The sequence below is a fragment of the Rattus norvegicus genome, chromosome 8 (genome assembly GCF_021556685.1).
Source record: "Rattus norvegicus strain SHRSP/BbbUtx chromosome 8, alternate assembly SHRSP_T2T, whole genome shotgun sequence".
Classification (NCBI taxonomy): Eukaryota; Metazoa; Chordata; class Mammalia; order Rodentia; family Muridae; genus Rattus; species Rattus norvegicus.
The window spans coordinates 95,592,288-95,618,023 of record NC_141541.1 but is presented as its reverse complement, the minus strand read 5'-3'; the positions used below and the strand labels follow the sequence as shown (position 1 = coordinate 95,618,023).

The 25,736-nt window shown below is 40.9% G+C and overlaps 1 protein-coding gene across 24 annotated transcripts in view; it reads left to right on the top strand.

The window, feature by feature from the left end:
- The window catches only part of Snap91 (synaptosome associated protein 91), a 106,680-nt gene that overhangs the window by 33,965 nt on the left and 46,979 nt on the right, over window positions 1-25,736 (top strand). For all 24 annotated transcript variants that reach the window (XM_087563620.1, XM_087563616.1, XM_087563624.1 and 21 more), the window contains 8 exon segments: window positions 338-480; window positions 1,119-1,194; window positions 2,256-2,358; window positions 3,389-3,482; window positions 4,950-5,061; window positions 14,980-15,086; window positions 18,254-18,295; window positions 24,105-24,175. Coding sequence is in view for 17 of the 24 variants with exons in the window: in XM_087563624.1 (XP_087419750.1) it covers window positions 338-480; window positions 1,119-1,194; window positions 2,256-2,358; window positions 3,389-3,482; window positions 4,950-5,061; window positions 14,980-15,086; window positions 18,254-18,295; window positions 24,105-24,175 (748 nt within the window). In the remaining 7 variants the exon portion in view is untranslated.

Sequence of the window (25,736 nt, the reverse complement as noted above, 5' to 3'; positions counted from 1 at the left end):
AAATGCTCTTTAAGACTTTGCTACAGGCCAGTCTCCAGTCCCATGGAAACATTTTCTCAACTGAGGTTTTCTTATCCCAGATGACCTGAGTTTGTGTCAAGTTGACAAAAATTAACCAGCACAAATACAGAAGAGAATTCAATTGAAAAAGAAAAAGTTCTAGAAAAAATAATGTATTGGTTAAAATACTCATATTTAATGTGTTCATATGTAAGAATGCTACACTATAATGTTTTTCAGTTGACTCTTTAGTCATGCTTTAGTAATGAGCTTAAATGTTTAAAGATTGAGGTGGATTTTATATGTAATAATTACTCAATATCTTCTATTTGCATAGATTTGATCCAGGCTACCAACGAGACCAATGTCAATATTCCTCAGATGGCGGATACCCTCTTTGAGCGGGCGACAAACAGCAGCTGGGTGGTGGTATTTAAAGCTTTAGTGACCACACACCACCTCATGGTGCACGGAAATGAGGTAACCAAATATACAACTGTTTCTTTGTAGAGCCTGGGGTAGGAGAATATGATGGTAATGTAAGACCCTTGAATCTTCACTAATGAGGATGGAAAAAAATATGTGTCTCATAGTCATCTTGAGTATAATTTCAGCCTTAGATTTAACTATCTTTAAATGTATTTTGATTTAGACCTTGTCTCAGTGATATAGCCACACTTACATATATATTCTGTGTGAATGTATTTGTGGATGAAAATGTTAAGAGAAAGAATCAGGAGATCTGTTTTTTCCACAGGAAGTAACTTATTTGTTAATGAAGATTGCTTTAATGGAATATTTACTTTTGGAAAATATTGATTAAAATTTAATTATTTCTTTTGTACACGGAATTCCTAGTGAAGCCTATTAAATTTTCAGGGTTTCTAGCACATGCAGAAGTAAAAGTTCACAAAATTGAATTGTGACTCACGGAATGATTCTTTGGCGTTTTCAAAACAATTTCTCCCTTAGAGAAAGTCAGCGGCATAGGGTGCTGCATAAGTAATGGAGTGAACACAATAGAAATTGTAAAACTAAATGAATGAAATACCGCTTTAGCATCATAGATTCTTTGGAGGCACAAATATGGGTGTTCAACTCTCACTTTTATTTTTCAGAGATTTATTCAGTATTTGGCCTCTAGAAATACGCTGTTCAACCTGAGCAACTTTCTAGATAAGAGTGGATCCCACGGTGAGAACGAGCAAAGCTGGGGGGGACATTAATCCAGAGTCACTGTCACTGTGCGTCCCATTGGCTATTTGAGAAAGTAATGTGAAAGTAACTGTTAAATTAGCCATTAAATTGTACACAGTGAATCATATAAAATATATACCAATTTTATTTTGTCACTCGGAGTGTTCACTTTGGAAAGTGAACCTTGGGTTAATCTGTCTTACAGTTTGTTTATAAAGATCCGGGAGATGCGGGAGTAGAAGTCATCAACCAAATTAAAGAAAGTCCCCCTCTTAAAGGAATGTTTTTGTAGGTTGATGCGGCTTGAGCCATGACCTCTGGCTCACTCGTTGTATTTGCTTACTGTCACATACATGTAAAGCTAGATAGCCCCGTAGCGGATGGCTGCATGTGTTACACATGAAACAGGCTGCTGTGTGCAACAGTAAATACAAATGCAAGGGGAAAAACCAAAATAGACATCCCATGCTGGACGGTCTACTTGCCACACTGAATGGCCAGAGCGGCCCATGTGGAGGAATCTTGGCTTGTGAGTAGCTGATAAACGCGGCTTGCTGCAACCTGGCGAGCTCCATCTCAGAGGCAACCGTGACAATCCCTGTCTGTTTTGAAGAGAACAGGGTCCCCAGTGGAGGAGTTAGAGGAGCTGAAGGGGGTTGCTACCCCATAAGAACAACAGTACCGACCAACCAGAGCTCCCAGGGACTGAACCCACCAAAGAGTACACAGGAGGTGCTCATGGCTCCAGCTGCATATGTGCAGAGGATGGAACCCTTGGTCTTGGGAAGGCTCAGTGCCCCAGTGTAGCGGAATGTCAGGGTGGTGAGGTGGGAGTGGGTGGGTGGGTAGGGGAGCACCCTCATCGAAGCAGGGGGAGGGGAGTCAGGATAAAGGGTTTGTGGAGGGGAAATGGGGAATGGGGATAACATTTACATTTGAAATGTAAATAAAGAAAACATCCAATAAGAGAAAAGAAAAAAGAAGAGCCGTAGAAACTCGTATGAAAAGTCCAGTCGAAAGCGCTGTGCTCATGACTCGTCTCCCCTCCCTCTCCCCAGGTTATGATATGTCCACGTTCATACGACGTTATAGTAGATACTTGAATGAGAAGGCTTTCTCCTACAGACAGATGGCATTCGACTTTGCCAGAGTGAAGAAAGGGTATGGCTCTCGCTCCTTTTCTTATTTACTTAAGCACAGTAAGTCCTGTAGGCATGCAAGGTTTATTTAACTCAGCTTACATGCCAGCTGGCGTTGATCCTGGAAGGCCCAGTCCACATTCACCTGAAGAAACGGCTTCGGAAGTCAGTATGATAGGAGGTTCCCTGAAGTGTACAGTGCTTCGTGTGTCCATGCAGAACAGTCTGATTGGCTGCTCAGAAATGAAGTGGTGCAAAGTTTTATTTGTTAAAACTGACTCAGCATCCTTAGTAGAAATGCCTTTAAATATGGGAAGAACTGACAGGATTAATTGCAGTGTGTGGTGGTGTTAAATGAAATTATTTATTTATATGAATCTTAATTGAGGTGAAAACTGTATATGTGGTGATTTAGTTTTGAGAGGTAATAATTTCCTAGGAAATATGCATACCATAATTTAATTATCGACATTACTTACTGTTTAAGAAAGTCTCCGTGAAGCAAAAAAAAAAAAAAATGAATTTTAATACACAGGTGTCATTTATTTGCCTCTACATCAATGGTTTAATCTGGGCCAAATTTAATCAGCCAGAAACACATGCAGATCTTTTGTCTGTTTATATCTGAAGGTAATGGTAAAGTGTGGTGAAGGTTTATTATTTTATTTTAAGAATCTACAGAGGGGCTGGAGAGCTGGCTCAGCAGTTAAGAGCACCCATTGGCTGCTCTTCCAGAGGCCCAGGTTCGATTCCCAGCATTTACATAGCACAACTGTCTGTAACTCCAGTTCCAGGGGAAACCACACCCTAATAAAGTTAGATGTGCAAACAAAGCACCAGTGCATATAGAATAAAAGAAAACCATAAATAAAAATGAATAGACATACATTTAAAAGAATCATCATGTAAATGTCTGATTACAGGGTGTCTGACACGCAGTCTGTAGGAAAGGGCCTTTAGACCCACAGGTTGAGAACCACTGGTATAAGAGACGGCCCTGCATTCCCAGCGCTCACAAGGATACATGCTTCTGTTTGTTTGCGGTGTTGCAGGGCCGACGGTGTAATGAGGACAATGGTTCCTGAAAAGTTGCTGAAGAGCATGCCAATCCTGCAGGGGCAGATCGACGCGCTGCTGGAGTTCGATGTACGTGCCTCACGGGCCTCATGGAAAACGTTTCCCCCATAGTTGCTCCTTGTCTTTCCTTTGAAAGGGTGGCAGGTCAGTTAGAGGTTGCCCTAAGGATCCTCTCTAGAAGGCCTTCGTGTAGATGGATTACAGGAACATTCACTCAGTCTCCGAGGCTTCCAGAATGTTCCAAAGTCTACAAACCGTTTCCTAAGGTCAGAGGAAGGCGAACACAGCTTTCTCGAGCCTTCTATTCTGAGTAAAATGATGTCTTGGTGCACTTGTAAGATGAAGTATGCACAAGATGTTCCTCAGGCAGCTAAATAACCATGCTTTCTGGTCAGAGCCCATCTGACATGGACTGCCCGAGTGACACTGGCCACCAGAGAGTGATTTTGTATTATCACAGATAACAAGTGTTTTCTGTCACACTCAGTAGGTGTTATTTGCTTGTTTAAAAGCTTACCTGAGGGTCTGGAGAGATAGCTCAGTGCTTAAGAAAGTAGCTGCTCTCGTAGAGAACGGAGTTCAGTTCACCACACCCACATGGCAGTTCCCAACCAGCTCCAGTTCCTAGGGGTCAGATGCCCTAGCCTGGTCTCCATAAGCACCAGGCCCACAAGGGGTGCACAGACAGACAGGCATGAAGGCAAAATAGTCATACACATGAAGTAAAAAATAATGAAAGGAAACATAACCTGAATTGGTTGTGGTGATAGATCAGTCAGTGCACATGTGTGATGAAGTTGTATAGAACTACATACAACCAACGTATATACAAGTAAACCTAGGAAACTCAGAATACAGCCCACTGACTGTGTCATACAATATCCTGCCCGTGACATGATTCCCTAGAGCTCTGTGAGCTCTTTCATTACATTTGGAGAAATTAGGTTAATGCCATATGGAGTCTCCCTCCTTTTACTTCTTACAACTGCTTGTAAATGCATAATTGACTCAAAAATAACAGTTAAGAGGACCTGACTCATGAAAAAGAAGTATTTTGACGTGTAGGAAAGTTCTGGGCTCTCATTGTCAGCTGCTCTGTAATTTGATAGTTGTCTAAAACACTTTCTTCAAATACTCCTAGCTTAAAGTCTTTGTTAAGAGTCTATGGCTTAGACTATAATTGAGCCCTGCTCGTAACAACCAACTCTTGTGAAATTTTAAGTAGAAATTGCAAACCATCACACTGGTTTTGACAGATTTTACAGTAAGAGCTTTCTCGGACATCTAATCTTAATGTTTTTCTTTCTCTTTATTTATCTGTTGTATTTAGCCTTCCTCTTCCTCACTAAGGGTTCTAGCTTAGGTAATCAAAGCATTTGAAACAAGTCCTTGGGCATTGCTAGGCTTGATAAAAGTTACCCAACATTGTTAGAATACGAGCGAATTTCTTAGCAGTTGTTTGAGACGTTTTATTATGACTTGAGGAAGAAAACTAACTTGAGATGTGCAGCTAAAGTTAAATGCTTGTTTTTCTAGGTGCATCCAAATGAGCTAACAAATGGTGTCATAAATGCTGCATTTATGCTTCTTTTCAAAGATCTTATCAAACTGTTTGCTTGCTACAATGACGGCGTCATTAACTTACTTGGTAAGTGACACTGTTGTGACCCATTCAGGCTGACTGGGTTGTGATAAGGCTGACAAATTCATCATCTGTGGGATGAGTCTATTGCCTAGCTTCTTGAGCACTAAAGTGAGTATCTCAGCAGAGTCAGGGTTGATTGACATGTATGACACTGAGGGACTCCTGATGGTGGTGCTGACTCAGCAATGTGGCCATGAGGATGAATGCATATCTAGGGTAGATGTCTAGTACAAGGTAGGCAGCATGTTCTATCTCCTCCCTCCTAAAGGACCTGCCCCACAGAAGACTAGAAGTGATGGCAGGCACCAGCTGAAGTAGGAATCCTGTACTGTTCAGTCTCCACTCTGACTTCCTTGTCACCCCTATAGCATTTTCTCGTCCTTATAACTAGAAACTTGTTGGTAGTGTATGCCTCTGGATTCACATATGGGAAAAATTGACTTGTGACATTTATCTGTTTTGAAAGGTCCACCCACTTCCTTCACACAGATCTATCTTGACCTCTTTTGTAATCAGTATGTCAGCTTCATTTTGCTAAGTCCCGATCATCCAACCCAGTTGCTACCCATGATTTGGTCTTCCCTAAGTCTCACTACAGGAGACAAGGTGGATAGTACACTACAGAAGGCTTGGCCTACTATGAAAGTTCCATGTTTTGTATTCAGGTCACCCCTTTGCGGAGTTATTATTCACTCCGTTGGTCCAGCTAGTACCAAGCTGCAATTTTCTGCTTCTGTTAGGTCATGAGGAATTTCCCGAAGGTCACAGATATGATTTAAAAAATAAATGAGAGGCATGGCTGTGCATGAGAGATACTCTGGAAATGACTCTGTGTTCATACTGGTCTGCTTATTCGTGCCTTGCTTGACTGATGTGTGTGTATGTGTGTGTGTGTGTGTGTACATATATATATACATATATATATATTACATATACATATATACATATATATACACGTACATATATATACATATATGTATCCATCCTAGGATATCCTTATGTTTGCTCAACTTCACAGCTTGATTGATTACATAGTGCCCACTCTGTGTCTGAGGACCACTTCATTCTCTTTGGTCAAGATCTTGGTCTCTAGAAGTAAGCCAACAACTCCTTTAAAAGACATCGCTGTTACCTGAGGACAAGTCTCTGTTATCACTAGGAGCCCATGCTGGAGCGTAATAGAGGGATTGCACAACATTTAAATCAATTGCACACTCCTTAAGTACCTTCTGGAACCAGGCAGCTTGGCAGACTCTGAACTATGTTTTAGTTACAAGGAGCTGCAACTGTAAAATATACCTTTGACCTAAAGCATTCTTTAAACCTTTGGAAACTGAAACCTTATTAAGGTGGCATGTCCAGGAACTTTTATGGATCCTGCCTTACCCTTTGCCAGTCATATCACTTACCAAGACGTGCCTGATGTTATCAGAGCGATAATGTCCTATGGGATGGTGGTACCACACAGGCTGATGTTCTTAAAATGAGACAATGGCCATAAATGCCATCTCTGCTGACAGTGGACTCCTTCTGATGGTCTCTGCTCATTGGGGCAGAGATAAATGTATCTTGTATCACATAGCCACATCCCAGATGCCAAGAACTGTGCTAATTCTCCTCTGGTGGAAGAGGACACATTTGGGTCTCTGTGAGTAGCCTTTATTGCTTGATTAAGTTTACAATAACTACTGTTCACCTCTAAAACATTTTTTTGCATGAACAAAGTATTCAGGTTACTGGGAGATGAAGTAGAATTGTTATCCCTGTGACTGCACAGGGGATCATCAGATTGTTGCGACTTTGATAGTGTCAAAGTACATTCCTTTTTAAGAATCAAGGAAAGTACCCACAGGTCATTCTGTACATTCACTAGATCTAATTCCTGGTCATAAAGCTTCTATCCAAAATGGTGAAACATTGATATCAGTCCCAAGGGGCAACAGCATCTTAGAGTCAGAGTTCCTTAAAAGTCTGGGTGGATAAGCCAACTTCCACTTTCCAATCCCCATGTGTAAAGAGTTTAGAAGTCGCCATTGTCCTAACATGTAAAGAACTGAGCAGGCTGGAAAACTAACTCTCTTGGGAGTCACAAGAGAGGTTAGACAGGACAAACTCTGCCCCTGCAATTGGAGACACTGTAAATCCTGGCTAACCTGGTAATCACTCAAAAGTGAAGACTCCTGTGGGAACTGGGGCGGAGGTGAGAAGACCTGACTGTCACATTGCTGGAGGCAGACTGCAGACAAGCATGAGTGTTGTAACCAGGCAACACTTTCACTTTGCTTTTAGAAACTCAAATTGTTTCCCTGTGTGCTCTGGAATGGGGAGAAGCCCCTCAGTTTATGGTTAGCTTTCATCCTCATCAGTTAAATCTAATAAAATTAGACTACACATTTAAACTAGTGAAGAAACATACTTTACCAAATTGGTGTCTAGTGCCAAAACATGTATTCCAGAAGCTCAGAGACATCACCTATGATGAATGTCCCCCAAACTACAGGGCCTATTTTTTTTATACAGGCCTATAATTTTTGAACTCTAGAAACTGAAAAACCTGGGGGGGGGGTGTCTTGAAATGATAAAGAGAGGGGAAACTATTGTACCTGTAAAGAAGCAAAAATAAGACATACATGCAAGATATTCTCAGAAGCCAAGCAGACAAGAAGGAACAAGAGTGAAGTTTGCAAAGCCCTAGAATCTTGAATTCACAGAAATTATCCTTCATGGAACTGGTAAAATAAGTGCCTCAAGTTAAGAGTATTTGCTATTGCTACAGAAGGCTGGGTTTGTTCCCAGCACATCAGACAGCTCAAAACCAACTATAACTCCAGCTTCAGGGAATCTAACACCCACTTCTGGCCTCTGTGGACATAAATACACACAAATGCAAATAAAAATTAAAAATACCTCAGATAGGGAACAGACCAAAATACAGATACTGCCAAAGTCCAACTGGGTAAGCTAATGAGTTTTATTGGGGAAAACGTATCAGAGCAAAAATGACTTAAAAATAGCAGCATCGCCAATGCTACCCCAGTGTGACCAACAGTTATGAAATCTGTAAACCTTGAAAACACTCTGCAGCCTGCAGGTAGCTCAACAGAATGAAGAGTGTAACTTAGTTGGTCTCTATTCCTTCCAGGCAGGTCAGGTTGTTTGAGTGTCTCTCAGCAGTTCTTACTGCTTATATATGCTGCAGGTAGTGAATCTGTTCAGTTTCGGGGACTTCCTGATCCTTTAGTTGCTTACTTCCCCAGCTTAATGTGTTTCCAGTGGACTGGAGTATTCTCCCATCTGTTCAAGCATCCTGCATCTTAAGGAACTTCATTCCAAGTCATTTTTATCTTAAAGGAAAGTGCTACATGGCATCAGTCAAAAAATTGAGCCAAGGATTTTAAAAATTGAGCAAGTAAAGGCATGCAAATGTCTTCACATGTATACACATGAAAACAGCCACCTATTGTGACCTCCATCAGATGATAAAAATCAAAACAACAAGCCAGTCTGAAAACAATACACTGTCTCTGATTCCAATTCTATGTCATTGTAAAGAATTAAACTAAGAACTCAGTCAAGAGGTCACTGCTGATGAGCTGGGAGTGGAATGAAAAGGCAGAGCACTGGGGATTGAGGGCGGTGTACCAGTTGTGTGACACCTGAACAGTGAGTTCATGAACATCAGAATCACACATCCAACTATGTACATTGGATGATGTGACATCGTAGGTTGGTGAACTGTAACTAACACAATGTTCACGCAGAAGCTGAGTATGGAGCATTTAGGCCTGGTGGCAGGAAGAATGAGGACTGTCTCTACATTATACATTCATTTTTGCCAAAATGCTCTAAAAACTAGTTCTTTATTTTTGTTTGTGTTAAGTACACATGTATGTGTTTTACTGTCTAGCCATGCCCCTTCCCAGCTGTCCTATTTATTCTGTAGTGGTCACTGTACTGACAACTAGGATAAAGTACCTTTAGTAGAGTTTAAGGGCTTTGCTCAATGTGTATGGAGTCCTCATTAGAACAAGAGTTCTTGATTCCATAGGTCTGAGGTGGGGCCTGAGAAGCTGCAGGCTCAGTAGGCTCTCTAGAGAGCACTCCTGCTAGCCAGATAGTTCGTTTTGATAACCTCTGTATGAGAGCCACACCCGGATGCTCACACTTAAATCCCCAGCCTTTGGCGTGTTTTCCCAAGTTGATAAATTGTCGATCATATTGCAGATCTAATTTACTGTTCTTTCTTTCCTGCTAGCAGCTTTAGATTCCATTACAATTTTCCAATTGTTGTCAGTTAGGGTTGATGGTTCATGGCACGGGGGTAGGAGAATGGGATGAGGTAACAGGGCACCCAGTTAGATTTATATTTCAGACCAACACAATTCCTAAGGTTTTATTTTATGTGTATGGATGTTTTGTGTGCAAGTTTTGGTTTATGTGTTTTGCATGCATGTATGTCAGTGTACCATGTGCAATGCCCACAAGGTCAGAAGAGGGCATTGATTCCCTAGAACTGGAGATACAGAGAGTTGTGAGCCACCATGTAGGTGCTGGGAATTGAACCTGGGTCCTCTGGAAGAGCAACAAAGGCTCTTAAACACTGAGTCATCTCTCTAGCATAAAACATGGATACATTTTTAGAATTAATAAGTCATAAAATATTTCTGATAAAATGTATTTTTGTGTATCCATAACTAAATCTGGTGTCTTGTTTCTGTATCTGTCAGATGTCTTGTCCACTAAAATTTGTGAGATCTTGACCTTCTTTAGGCATGCACAGTCTTACTCCTGAGTCAGACTCTGTTCGTGTCTGTCTCTCAAAAAGCTTTATCCCAAAAACTGATCTTAGGCACAGGGTGCCAGAGCTGGAAATCAGCCTGACTAATCTTGTAAGTCGCTTAACTGCAGCATAGGTGAGGAACTTCTACATACAGCCTTACTGTATTCTCTGTGACGTCGTAGCATTTCTGCAGGAAGACAGCTAGAAAGAGGGAACTCGAGGGGCTCAAGCAAAATAAGGGCCCCTAGCTGGAGATGTTCTTCCTGTCTGAGCAGGCTGGTCCTGCTTTCCTCGGATGTTGGTATCTTACCCTTGATACATTAGAGTTACTGGATTCTAAGTCTCACTTTGGGTCATGAAGCCACTAGCAGGGAGTGTGGGTAGTAGAAACTGAGGCACTGTGTGTGGAAAATCTTAATTCCCCAGGAAGCATGGGCTGACACGAAACAGTGTTAGAGTGCCACAGTTTAACTTTGCCTCAAGCCAGATGTGAAACATTGTTTTCCTTTTTTTCCTTAAGTTCCTCGGTGGATGCCTGAGCAGCCACTTACTCTGTTCTTTTATTTTCCTTGTTCCTACTATGGTGGACTCGCCCATGGTTTGATAAGCTTCATTCTAGAAAATCAGAGGAAGCTTAGCTCAGTGTATGAGGATCCCAGCTTTCTGTGGGCAGAGATGGCTACCAGGTTATATACCTGAACCCAGATTCGCTGTGTGACAGTTTAAGAGTCTACTTCTTGGAGTCTCTTCAAGTACCAAAAAGTGTGTCTTCAGAACAGAGGGGAAGAAAAATAAACAGAAAGAAAGGAAAGGAAAAGAGAAACTCTTTCACGCTTTCTAACTAGAAGGGACTCTAGCATAGGAAGTTGGGTGCTTCTATAGGTGCCTGAAGCCTCTAGAAACTGGCTCTGGGCTCTGTCCCCTCCTGGTACTAAGCTCCTTTGTTAGCAGGACCTGCTTCTTCAGGCTGCCAGTTAAGGTTACTTTACAAATAAGAAGCTGCCTTGGAGGCCCAGCTTCTTGGCAGCACCAGGAAAGCTGGGAAGTGGACACTTGAAGCTATAATCCAGGATTAAGGATCACGTGGCTGTTACTTTAATCATTGCTCCTCTAAATCCAGGAAGCTGGGCAGTGGATAGCAGGATGCTGCAGGCCAGTAATCTCCGATGCTTTGGCTCCTGCCTGTCAGAAGCAATAGACTGAGCAGTAGCAGAAAGGCCAGGGAAGACAGCCCCTGCCTCGGGGTTACCTTGTAGCTCTATTTGCTGTGCAGAACTGAGGCTGGTTGGTGGGGCCAATCATTCACATTAAGCATATTGCTCTGGGGGAGTGGGGAGATGCTTGCCTTCTCTGGCAGATTCCTGCCCTAAATATGAAGTTGAAAATGAAATGAATTTTCATTTCAGGTGAGAGATGTTATTAAAGCAGGCATACAGATTTTCCTATTACTTTTCTACAGGTCACCCTTACTCTTCCTCGAGCTTTTTCCTAAGGCTTACTTCAGGCCACTGTCTCTGTGAGACAAGCCACAAATGGATTCTTTCCGTTCTGACTGTTCTGAATGTTAGCATTGCGATTCTTACTGTTTGTAGCTGTGCAAACCCCAGGTACTGTGTTCTTTCCTGACCCACACAGTCTCTGAAGTCTTCAGCTTGTTGCCCCAAATCTCTTTTCTCCTTATGCCTTTGGTCTTTTCAACACACAGCCCCCTTTGTAGCTCCTCCTCCTGGGCTCTGCAGCCTGTCAGCAGTGACATCTTGTCTTGCTTCTTTCTCATCCTCTCTCACTTAGCTTTATTCCCACCTCACCATCAAGAGCCATGGATTTGGTGCCCACCGTTCACTTAGTAATCAATCAGGCAAGTTCAGCCATGTAATTCTTCCCACCACTGTCCTGACAGCTGCTGAGCTGATAGTCTACTTTACTCTGCGTTAGGTTGATTTCATACATAGTTGGTATCAAGAGGGTAGTTTCTGTTTAGATGAAAATAATAGCTCTTTCAGCCATCTTAATTTTTAATTTGAAAATGTTAGCTTGCTGGCTGAATTAGAAGGGGAAACGCTATAGGACCGTTGAACCTTTTTTGTATTAAGGACTTTGGAATGGGTTCAAGCATATTTCTTCTCCCCTTAGTTTTCCAGTGAGGCTTTCATTAACATTGTCTAGCTAGAAGGTAGGCACACAAGATGGGGGTCCTGATTGTTCTGAGGCAAGTACGTGTTTTGCTGATAGGAGTGAGCCTTGTGGAAAGGTGGGTTAGTTGAAATCAAGGAATTGCTGACCAAGTAACTTTGTGTATAAACACAATTAGAAACAATTTGGGTGCTGTCTTAGTCCAGGTTTCTATTGCTGTGCTGAGACACCATGACCAAAAGCAAGTCCTTCAGTATCACAGTTTATTCTCAAAGACAGTTGGGGCAAGAACTCAAACAGGCCAGGAGCCGATGGATGCAGATGCCAGGGAGGGGTGCTGCTTACCGGCTTGATACTTCTGGCTTGTCAGCCTGCTTACTGACAGACCCCAAGACCCCCAGCCCAGAGGTGGTACCACCCACAATGTACTGAGCCCTTCCCCACCAATCACCAATTAAGAAAATATCCCATAGGTTTGCCTACAGTCCCATCTTATACCCCTTATGACCCTTATGGGGTCATTTTCTTAATAAGGTTTCCTTCTTTCCGATGACTGTGGCTTGTGTCAAAGTGAGATAGTAATAATAATGGTGGTAGTAGTAGTAGTGTAGTAGAGTAGTAGTAGTAGTAATAGTAGTAGTAGTAGTGTAGTAAAGTAGTAGTGTAGTAGTAGTAGTAGTAGCAGCAGCAGCAGCAGCAATAGTAGTAGTGTAGTAGTTGTAGAGTAGTAGTATAGTAGTAGTAGTAGTAGTAGTAGTAGTAGTAGTAGTAGTAGTAATAGTAATCATTATCAAAATCATCTAACCAGGTCAAATGCTACAAAACTTGGAATTGTTTGATTGTTACAGTGAAAATCTGACATCCAAGTGAGATATCTTGCTTACTAAGGACCTAGTTAGAGTCCACTTGGAAATCTCTCTCAGGATTTGAAAGTCAGTGCTAAAACATTGAATCACACTTTTGCAGATGTCAAATTTGATCATTTCAGGCACTCAAAAGCAACATGCTGTCTTTAGTAAGGAGGAAAATAGGTCCATAGGAATAGGACTTATTCTTAACCCTTCCTTTGACTCCAGGGGATGAAGGAGCCTTGTAATTTCCTGCCTCAGTAAGACACTGCGTGTTGCCTTCTGTGCCACTGCTATTTCACTATCAGAAACAGCTATGAGATTATAGCCTAGAGAGAGAGTGATTGAAGGCCTTCTGTTATCAAACCCCAGTTTACCAGGGAAAAAAAGAAAAATACAGAAGAGACGATAGAAATTGCTCGACTGTTGGTGTATTAGTTCAAAGGGAAAACTGATACTTCTCAGTTTGATTTGTTTTCTCATGTTGCTTCTGAAGATCTGTAAAAGAAATAACTTAGATGATGTTGGAAGAAAAGTAATATAAGAAATTTGGACAAAATGGTTTAAAGAGTAAAGGGAAGACAGGAAGAGGTATAAATTTTTCAGAATAAATCCTAATTGTCCATTTTCTTACACTACAATAGGTCGTGATCCATTGTAACAGCAGGATGCTATCAGAAGCATTAGAAAACAGGCTAGGGTACATAAGAAAGGCTCTTCAGAGTTGAAAACATTTTTAATGTATTCTTTGGCAATTTCATACTTGCATATAATGAATTTTTACTTTATGCTCTCCCCCCCATAGAGGTCTGCTTCACGACACTTTGTCTCCTACTTTCATATCTCTTTTTTATGACCCACTGAGGTAGGCTTGCTTACATGACCGTGAGCATGGGAGGGACCACTTACCTGAGCATGGTCAGCTTGCCAGTGACCTTTTAAACTAATGTGAGGAAGAGTACCCATCTTGCTAAATCTTGGCAGGAAGAAAACAGCATGTGTTTGTTTTCTTGATCTCTTCTCTTGACTTAAATGCCCTACAGGGGAGGTCTGTGTAAAAAGTTAAATCACCACAGGCTGTCAACAGAAGGTAATGAGTAGTCGCCCTGGGTAATTAGTTCTTTTCCTAATTATATATTTTCAAACTTTTCTTAAGAAAATTAAAAATAACATGTAAGATAATAAAGTTATAAGTTGAGTGACACAAAGAATTCTCGTGTGAGAGAGTATAGACGGAGCTTGGCTTTAACCATATGCAAATTTAAAGAGACACAGTTATAGAGCAGAATCTGAGCTGTTGGTTTCTGCCTCTTCTGCAGACAGTTCTCTACCGTGATGCCATTTGCAGAGTCAGCTGGAAATTACTGACAGAATGAATTTACAAATGGCTGTCAAAACCTCTGAGAAAACATTGGTTTAAAAAAAAAACATGAAAAAACACATTATCATACTGTAATTAAAACAGAGTACCTTAAGGACTGAATTCTTGGGAAGAGTAACAAGAGAACAGCAAGGTCATGCTGTCTCTCAGTAATGTTGACAAGAAGACTAGGCTCACAGGGCAGAAAGCCATGAGGTGTTTGGTGAGACAAATGACCCCCACTTTATCTCTCAAAAGTATGCTGTAATACTTGATAGGTAATTTATGACCAATGTAAGCATCAACTTATATGAGTAGAAGTTAAAAAGAATTCTTCAGTTCTGGAAGACTTATACATGGTTGGCTTATAATGTATTGATTACTGCTTAATATGACCTAGTAAGAAAATAATGATCCTAGGGTTGGGATATAACCCAGCGTAGAGTTCCCACCCAGCATGGCTTCAGTCTCCCATCCAAGAGAAATAGGTAAGGCTGAGAGAGAGGAAAGAAACAAAAGAATGAGGAAGCTGGAGAACGCTGCAGTCATAGGGGTCATGACTTGAACATGTTACAGTGGCTCCCGTATGCTTCTGGCTCAGTTCCTTTATGCTGAAATTGCTTCAAGTGAGACAGATGAACCAGGCACCTTTCTTTAGCTACACAGAGTCCTGTGTTGAGAAGCCACGTCAGCATTTTCCTGCCTATGCTTTAATTCATGTCCTAAGCTTGAAGGAGTGGCTAACAAAAGCCTGGGTTAAAACAGAACTCTTCAATCTGCTCATCCCTTATCTCTTCTAGAAAAATTTTTTGAGATGAAGAAAGGTCAATGCAAAGACGCACTAGAAATTTACAAACGATTTCTAACTAGAATGACTCGAGTCTCCGAATTCCTCAAGGTCGCGGAGGTAAGTGGTCCAAGCTTCTCGGCTAAGGTAACCAGAGCTAGTGTGTCTGGTCTGGCAGGACATCTAGCACATGTCCAGGATGTGTTAGCATGAGAGGAAACCTCACAGTCACTTCTCCCAACCTATCAGAGCAGTGCTCCACACTCCTGCCTCCCCATCAGACGCACTCAAATAAAATGCTCATGGGTTATACTGCTATTCTTCACATTGGTCCAGTGCCCCATTCCACTGTTCTGTTGTCGTTCTATTGTAAGAAAGTTTTGTATTTTGAACCCTGCATTTGCCTTTAGAAAAATCTACTCGTTGTTTATAAAGTATAAATCATGAATACTCATCTCCCTCACCCTGTCAATGACTTAAATATAATTAAAAGGCTAAAGTATCAATTATTTTATAAGGATTACACATTGTTTCTTAAGGGTGTTTATTACACTTAATTGTAACAACTGCAAAACATGGTTGGTGTTCTTGAGATTATCTATACATTGGAGCTTTTTTCTCTTATGAAATCGAGTACTTGACTCACGCTGGTACAAGAAGTGATGACGTTACTGTACCTCTGGTGGGATGGCCAGCGGGTTCTTACCTCACATGTGGTCTAAGTGCTAGAGCTGGAGCACAGTGGGAGGCTCCGGAGTTGATAGCGAAGCTGATGATGCTGTAGACAGAGCACGTTGGTGAGATGTCTGTGCTTCTTTACTCCTGCAAGGATATACTTGCTTGATCTTTGATTAGTTATGTGCAGGCACTCTGAGCAGAAGGTTGCTTCCTTACCCCATTACCCCCTGGGTGCCAGTTCCCCACTCGGTGTTCTAGAGGGGGCAGGAACTGGGCAGTGTACAGGGAACACACACTTCTCCAAACAGCAAACAAAGCTGGCCCCAACAGCTTTAGGAGAAAGGATTGCTGACACAGAGGCTTGGGTTTTTTTGTTTGTTTGTTTTGTTTTGTTTTACGTAAGTTTGTTTTTGTGTCTCTTCATGCCTCGTGTTGGCACAAATCAGTTCTCAATTTGAAAAGAGATAGACTGAGAAGGTGTCATTCTAAGAGTCTGTCTTTAAATCACTGAATAATAGGAGTGTTTTGTGAACATTTATAACACTGTTTATGGTATGGACACTAATTTTATGAAACCGTTTTACTAGAGTAAGCTTCTAAAGTTCAGTGGCATAACTTTAATCGTATTTATATAGTTCTTTCATATTTATGTAATTTTTATCATTTGAACACACCAAAGGTGGTATAAAATAACAGTTTGGTTATGATCAATCAATACAGAAAAATCTGTAGTAAATGTTCAGAGCTTGGTTGTGCCATAGATGGATTCATGCATCCTATGGGCTCCTACTTAATGGTTAATCTCCATTAGAATCATTTTCCCAAAGAGTCCAGGGAAGGCTTTCAGAAAGTCATTTTAAATGTGGGACTGTGGCTAAGAGTCTATCTCAGTGATAGAGCACAGTGTGATTTGCTTGAGGCTTTCTGTTAGAGTTTTGATACCACGGAAGCTAAGCCATAAGCTAAGATTTTGTACTTATCTTTTTATAAAGCAGTAGGGAGCTGTCCAGCATACGGAGTGGTCAGAGGGTTTCTGTGGAAGTCCCTAGACTTCCTGTCGGAACTGCTTGAAGTATGTCTTAGGCTCTTTAATCTACTTTCTTTGAGCCTCAATTTCATTAATAAATGAATTACCATGTAAATTATAGATGAAAAATTATATAGTTCTACTAGAGCAACTTTAATATTAGTTAATAAATGCCGCATTGAATAAATTATAAGACAAGGAAGTTCTACGCAGTGCTTTTAAAAGGTAGACCATTCTCCATGCTAACACAGATGTACCCCTAAGCTATCCTGTTGAGTGAAAAACTAAGTCCAATACAAAATATGAAAATATACAGAAAAATTCAATCATGAGATTGCAGGAAAGCGGGCAGACTTGGTGAATACAGTGTCGAGGGAGGTGTCACAAAGTAAAAAAGAAAAGAGGCACAGGTCCCTTTCCTGTGTGACTCCAGCCTACACTATATATACATGTGTGATACGTAAACAGTTGGGAGTATGGGAGTGTGGGTATAACGTAACACTTGGAAGGGAGACCCCCGAGACAGGATGCAGGCAGAGGACCCACGAGTCATGACAAAGGATATAAAACCAGTCCTTACTGTGGAGGGTATGCGTGTGTGGTGGGTATGCGTGTGTGGTGGGTCCGTGAATACAGATTGATGGTGTAAGTGTAAAGCTGTAAGCTTGCTCCTCTACTTTGGAATGGTCGTTCCGACTGTGTACAGGTTACCTGAGATGTTTAGACTGGGATCCAGCAAGGGTTAGAGTAGCTTCCTAAAACCAGCTGTTCGATGTTTTTATTTGGGAATTAATTTGGATAAAATGTCTTTATGTTTAAAAAGAAAAGAAAATTTAAGTCTAGATATTGCTGTTACTGGTGGGAGAAAACTAAATACTTATATTTCAAATTGCCTTGTTTTATATAAACTCTAGAACAGTGGGTCTCAACCTTCCTAATGAGGCAACCCTTTAATACGAGTCCTCATGTGGTGTCCCCGAACTGTAAAATTACTTCATTGCTACTTCCTAACTGTAATTTTGCTACTGTTATAAATGATGTAAATGCCTGATATGCAGAATATCTGATATGTGATCCCAAAGGGGTTGTGACCCACAGGTTGAGACCCCTGCTCTAGAAGAATGGGTAAGAAACTGACAAAGTGGCTCTGCCTGTAAGGAGGAAAGAGATGTTACGTCCTGAACAAAAGATTAATAACCGTTCCCCAAGGACTCGGGCAGAATCACTTAAATTTTGTTTGAATAGTTTCATAATTGCTTAGCTTCTATTGAGTATAAATGATACATTTAAAATGTATTCTCTAGAATGTTTTCACTTATTTTTGGATTCTAGTAAAAAAATCTGTATACTTGTTATAACTAACTATAATAATGAAATTGTTACCTTATTATGTTGAATGGGAAGTTATTTAAAGAGCATGTGCTTAAAGTAAGGTGGATACATAGAGTAATAATTGCTTTATACCATGAGTACGCTGTGGTTTTAACAAAGCCTATGAGTGATCCTATATTAAATGCTGAAGAAGTCATAAAAACCCAGTAGTAATTTTGTTTTGTTTTTTGTTTGTTTTTTTTATCCACAGCAAGTTGGTATTGATAAAGGTGACATTCCCGACCTCACACAGGTAAGCGTCTCAAGGGCCGTCAGTAGACAAGACATTGATAATTAACAGAGTTGAAAAAGTAGGCATACTTTGTAGATATTTCATAGATCTCGAGTTTAAGCCAGTTTTCTAAAAACTGGTTTTTAATTTCTAATTATTGACTATGTGTGTGGATAAAAGAAGATTTCACTACCCTTAAGCACTGACTTCTTTATATTGCAGGTGCAGTCTTTTTTTTTTCTTTTTTTTTTCCGGAACTGGGGACCGAACCCAGGGCCTTGCGCTTGCTAGGCAAGCGCTCTACCACTGAGCTAAATCCCCAGCCCCCTAGCAGTGACTTCTTTAATGGCAACTGAATATTCTAACTGGGTTCATCGCTTCGTTATTGAGCTTGAACCAGTGAGAGCTGTGAACATGGTGTGACAGAGCTTGGGGTCAGAATCAGAGCGCATGAGCATTCCGTCCACTCTCCTTGTTCTCTGCATGTGCCTGGTCTGAAGGACACCCACAGAAGGGAGAAACCCTGGTGACAAGGTTCTGCATCCTCCCTACTCCCTTGGAGAGGGGTAATTTCTGTATAGACGTGTTTACGTCGAGGAGATTGAGGAGTGATTTTTCTGGGCCCCGTGTTTAAATGACAGTGAGAGCTGAGATCACTCATCAGCCATGTCAGGTGCACAACTCCTAAGGAGGAGGACAGGGTTATAAATGGTCTTCAGTATGATTGACGGGAGCTGGTGGGTTTTGAACACCCCGTGATGGCAAACGTCAGTCTCCCACATGTCCTTTTACTAGAAGCAGCATGAAGAGTGTGATGAAGGGTGTGGCCAGAGGATGCAGGGCTGTTCTCTTACACTTTCAAATAATGTCACATTGTATCTGATTGACTTGCCAGCTTTATAACCTTTTGAGATATTTTCATACTTGAAACAATATGTAAATATTATTAAAAATTAGGAAAGTTGATGGTAAGGGCTTTCTCTTTTTATAGTACTAAGGTATAAAATACCAAAATTTCATACAAGTAAAATTCATTGAACAATTCAGAGCAGGATGGCAGTATATTCTTTATGGGGAGACAGCCCCCTACTCATAGATAAAATATTAGTTACAGTATTTCTATTCCTTTTAGTGTGGTCCACTGAAGTATATACCCGAATAAGGTGTTGATATATTTTAGCATGGGTAACTATTAAGTATGCAAGAAATGTTATTTCAAAAACCTCTTTGTTGAGTTAAGTTTATCTTTGTAACATCAGGATGCTTTCATTTTTTTTTTCATCTATAGCAAAACACCACACTACATTTTTTTCTATATATTCCAAATCTATTATACATGTTTTAAAAAGGATATTGCGTATTTAGCTCTGTGAGTAGTTTTTAGAAATAGCCAATTTTCTTTTATACCATAGACAACCCTTGCTGTGGATAAATGCAAACCAGCTATTTAGTTCAAGGGAGCCTGGCAGGCAAGAACAGGCCTTCACAGGTCTCCCTCTGGGCAGTCTAGACGCTATGAGAGAGTCAAGGGACCGTATAAATACCTCGTTGGTTTTCAGTTTTGAAAATGATAGCAGATCATTAAGGGATGGGGCACATACTTGGGTTTCATTTTTAATGATACCAGAATACTCACTGTAGCTGATGTCATGGCTCGAGAACTCTATAGCATATTTAATGATGTGCACTGTACATGCCAGGCCTCAGGAAGCCTAGGAGAAAGTTGTTCTATTAAAATCCAGAACATTCTATCCTGTTTTTCTTGTGAGCTAAAGAGCAGCATAAAATTCAATATTAGTATTTATTTTTAAATTACCACCCCATAAAAGCTCCACTAACTAAATTCAGTGTGCATTTAAATTCCAGTATGAGACTATGGCGTGCTTCTGGAATGTCTTAATTAGTCGCTTGATCATGTGTTCTCTGTGACTGTGAGTCACATGCACCAGCTCCATAAACTCTCCTCTATCACAGCCCCTCTCTCCAGGCTGAGGGGAGTCTCACTGAGCCGGGGGTTCAGGAACCCCTAGTCCTATCACAGTACAGTCAGGCTTAAGCAGGAATGTGAGACTTCTGAAGTCTAATCCTTCAGAGAGGATTAAATCAGGAGTAATCTAGAGGTGAGTCTGCAATACAAGGTTATATGGACCCATTCACTCCTGTGGCATCGATAAATGTCTGCTCTCTGTCAGCTTCAACATAGCTTCTGTGGTACTCCATCTACCACAGAAGTGACCCAAAATGTCTGTCTGAAAAGAATTAAATAGGGGCTGGAGCTATGGTTCAGGGCTGCTCTTGCAGAGGACCTAGGTTTTTTTTCTCAACACCAAAACAAGCGGCTCACAAGGGCCTGTAACTCCAGCCCTGTGATCCTGGCCTCTGTGGGTACCGAACTCATGAGCAAACTCAAACACTTTTCTTTTTTCTTGAAAATATTTTTTTTTCATGCGATGTAGTCTGATCATCATTTGTCCTTCCCTAACTCCTGCTGGACCCACCCTACCTCCCCAGCCACCTAAATCCCACACCTTCTTTCTCTCTTGTCTTTAGAAAACAAACAAAACCAGAATTTAAAAAAAGCATACAAAACAAACACCTCAAAAAAAAAAAAAAAAAACTCCATAGAAGCATAAAATCAGAAACCATAATATACAAACAAAAGACTGGTAAAATTTAAAAAAAAAAATGCCAAAACATAAGATTAAAAAAAAATCTACAGAAGTACCTTCTTGTTTATTTTGTGTCAGCCATCTGCTGCTGGGTGTGTAGTTAATATAACAGTGAGACTCCATTGAAGAAAAAACAATTTCCCCCTTGCCAACTAACTAACTAAATAAATAAATAAATAAATTTAAAGATACAATGGTGGCCAGAAGGAACTCCTATTGAAATAAAATTTTCCAAAGATTAAATTTTCTCTTAGAGAAAAAAAAAGTGAGCATAGGAGAAACACATCTCCACCTGAGAGTGTGGACCATAAACACCTGTGCATGTAGTCACCACAAACGACTTGTGAAGGTCGATGATGTTTTCAGATGGTATTTAAAGTACCGTTTCGAGGCGTAAGAGAACATGCTCTCCAGCTAAAATACTACTTCTCAGCACCAGGAGTGGTTTCTGAGATTTAATCCAAAAATCTGAATTATCATTGTATTTTTTAAAAACTTGATTTTATGACCTGTAGCATATAAATGATAGGTGGATGCATTTTTTTTCTTTACTCTGGATACCACAATAGGCTATGAATGTATTTCAAAAAAGTAATCCTCGGGGTTGGGGATTTAGCTCAGTGGTAGAGCGCTTGCCTAGGAAGTGCAAGCCCTGGGTTTGGTCCCCAGCTCCGAAAAAAAAAAAAAAAAGTAATCCTCATACTAGCATTTCCTGTTTAGAGTGCATGGTTTCCAATGTTTAAACTCCATTTCTGAAAAGCTTTTGGGTTTTGCTGGCTGGAGTTTCGGCTGACCTAAAAGCTGCTCCTCTTACAGATCATGTCATTGACGACTCTGGGGCATGTGGCACGTTTGTTACTGCCTGTCACCCGTTCTTTTGGCCGGTGGGGTGCATCCATCTGGTTGACCTTACCACGTGGCCATCTTTCTGAAATAAGAAGATAAAGATGCTATGCCTCCCGGTGCTCCCTTAAGTTTCTCTCGCTCCAGCAGAGGCCTTCTGAAAATGTCTGCTTCAAAGTCCAGGAGGCCACTGTAACCCACTGCCTACTGTGTCAGGTGTCACTGTCCCACCAACAGTGAAGAGACCATGCATCGTGTGTTCCTGGACATTCCCATCAAAGGACGTCTCTCTCGGAACTCCGCATGTCCCTATAAAAACTATAAATGTTAAGGCATTGTTTATAAGTCCTCTAGGATAAAGGGCTCAACCGAGTTACACGTAGAGTGTGTTGCTCAGTAACTACCCTGGGGCAGGTCACCCTCTTGACAGGTTCCCTTTTCGTATGTTGTGATCTCATTTTCAGTGTGTTTTTCAGTTGTTAAAACATCACCCACCAAGGTGGCACACCCCTCTAGTCCCAGTGCCTGAGAGGCAGAGGCAGGAGGATCTCTGTGAATTTGAGGCCAGTAAGATCCTAGACTGCGTGTCCTGTGAGCATTTGCTATCCCATGTTTTCCTCTAGATTTTTATTATAAATTGTGTTTGCTCCTAAGCTTTTGTATGAGCTCAGCAAAAAGAAAAAAAAGTCATATTTTACTTATAGTGCATTTCACATGTAGAGAACCGAGTCTTATGACTAAAGAGAGATTCCATGACTTGATACATGTTTCCCACCATAATTTGTATGAAAAAAAAGTGTAAATCTCTTCTCTTGCCTCTTTGGCCACCTTTACTGTCCTCAGTAACACACACATTTATAGCGAGACGTGAGAACGACTGTGAGGTTATCAGATGAAGATTTATGGAGGTTTAAGCCAGTTACATTTTCTTTTCTGTTTAAAGTCACAGTGCATGTTTACCTAGCGATTGTTTCTTTGAGAATCTAATGTGCAGAACAAAATGTCAGTGAACTACCTTAAAAATTCATTTTCGAAACTTAGTAAGTTTATTTTCAGCCAGAGTTTGCTGTCTTCACCTGAGCTGTATTTGACATTCTATTTCGAGTCATTTTCCAAACGTACCAGGCATCTTGACGACTTTTTCACCCTGAAGTTTCTTAGGCAGAGCTAAGAGAGATCGCTGTTGCCATCCTACATTGATGATTTGAATCAAGTCAATTATGTTTATACACTTTGTGATTTAGTTACAATTTTATACTTAATTTGCATTTATACTCATGTAATTATAGTAATTGCATAAATGTTGAAAGTTTGAGTCTATCATAAAAGCAAAAATTAATGTTAAATACTTAAATGACCAAAAATTTTAAAACTTAAATAAGCATCTGATTTAATGTTGCTAAGCACAAATGAAAAGTAGAATTACATAATTCCTTGTAATATTTTTGTACTTTGACAGTTAGCATAGTTAGTGTGAAATCTTTCGAATTTAATTTCCCATTAAAAAGCAGACACCATATTGAGCCTATAAATGTATGCGGACATTTCAGCAGCCATTGCTTTTCTCTGAACCTCTGTCCTGTGGAGGTTTAGTTGACATTAAGAGAAAAAGCAAGTTTCATTTCTAATGCTTGAGGAGTAGATTGGACAAATGTTTGTAGAGAACCTTATGTCCCCTTTGAATGTACAATAGAATAGCATTGTCATTGCCTGAAATTTTACAGAAACATTGAATTTTTAAGGACTGAAATATATCAAATCTATTTGAAAATACAAAATTTTATTATATTATATTGGTTAGTAATATTGGAAAATCTTAATTGCCACTCTGTATTAAGGTCACATTCTTAATGCCACTCAATGCTTTTTTAAATTATGGTGATGATAATTCCTAATATTTAACAAGGCATGCATAACTGAATTTTTACTGTATTTTCAAGTTTCTATAAGTTTGTGTTGGATACATAGTTTTGGATTTGGATGTAAATAAGTGACTATTTCTTTCTCGCTGTGGTTCTGTGTGAAGTAGTAGTAAACTTGATCTTAGTCCCGAGTAGACACCTGTCTGATTCAGGGAACACTCTTCACCAAAACCGTGTTGTAATGTCACTGGGTACGCAGTGGAGGTAAGTCTGTTTAAGATGGGCCTATCTGAGACGCCACAGAATTTAAAGTCTGAAATGCCAGAGGTCGTAGAATGGCGTCATCTCAGGCAGGATGCTCACACGAACTTCTGCCACATAGTGTGACAGTGATTTTAAAGTGTGCTTGGCTTGAGAGAGAACAACACAGACATTTGTTTTTATTTCTTATTGTAGGCTCCCAGCAGTCTTATGGAGACCCTTGAACAACATCTAAATACCTTAGAAGGAAAGAAACCTGGAAACAAGTACGCATTGTCTGTATACCGTAAATAAGACGAAAGATACCAAGTGGTTCTTGATGAGAATGGGAGTTCTCAGGGTAACTTACTCTGGTGCAGATTCAGCCTGTGTTTAGCCGCCAGTCTCCTGGGTTCCCACAGAAACCCTTATCTTTCCTATATAGGCTGCCTGCCTACAGGAAATGTCACAGAAGAATCCATGGTTTGCAGCAGGTTGACTGGACCTGCTGGTTTACAGATGTCTTTAGAAGTTACTCTTTAAGTTGGGGGAAGAATTGAGGGCCCCAAAAGGGTTCCAGGAGCTTCACAAGAAAGCCAACAGAGTCAACTGACCTGGACCCTTGGGAGCTCTCAGAGACTGATCCACCAACCAAAGAACATACATAGGCTGGGCCTAGGCCCACTGCACATGTGTAACAGATGTGCAACTTGGTCTTCATGTAGGGCCCAACAATGGGAGAGGGAGCTGTCCCTAAAGCTGTTGCCCATCTGTAGAACCCATTCCCCTAACTTGGCTGTCTTGTCTGGCCTCAGTGGGAGAAGTGCCTGGCCCTGCAGCGGGGGTTATCCCAGGGGCTCCTCCATTCTCTCAAGGAATGAGGGTAGGGACTGTGAGAGGGGACGACCAGAAGGAGGAACAATGATTGGGATATAAAGTGAATAAATAAATTTAAAAAAATAAGTTACTCTTTAAAAGCTAAAGCTATTGCGATTGGTTGTAACCAAGCAAGCAAGAGTTTCCAAGCACCCTTGAGTACTGAGACTTCCCAACTGCAGTGTGAGAAAAGGAAGGCTTTCGAGTGTAGTTTCCAGTGACACACCTCCCCATAAACCTTAGGGACACCACGCTACTGACATTACCCCAGAATCATTCTGTAGAGTAGCAATCGGTGACTCGCAGTTTTCGCTTGTTCTGCTGCCTTTGTGCTTGGGTGCTTAAATCTTCAACTGTTTCCTTCACTGTGTACAAAACAATGCCCAGGTTCCTCTCCCCACCCCACCTCTGTAACAGACATCATATGCTTCCCGGCATTTATTCCTTGTATCCGTCTTATTCCCTCAGCCTTGGAGCTACCCTCCTCCCAGTTAAGTAGATCCTATGCCTCCTGGAAGGACCCTTTACAACACCACCTTCTTATGATGCCCTCCTTCCTTAGTTGTGAGCTTGCTTGTGCCGTGCTGTTCATCCACATGTGTAATTCCATGAGAGTTTCTGATTGTAAGTGTAGGGACTGTATAAACCCTGCTATCTGAAAACTTTAGTGCAGGGCCCGCTACATAGTCAGCCTGCAGTTTGCCATTGGTGCTCCCAGCGAGCTGGAGTTCACTTAACTCATCAGATAGTGCAAGAATGGATTGTTGCAGGGCTACAGGCTGGACACAGATTTGGGTTTGATTGGTTGGTTGGTTTGGTTTTTGTGAATGGCAGGGCTGTGAAAATTTAATTCTCTTACGAGCACTCTCTCTGTCTCTCTCTGTCTGTCTCTCTCTCTCTCTGTCTCTCTTTCTCTCTCTTTCACATACAGACACACACACACAGCATTCTTGAAGAACCTAGTTTATGTCA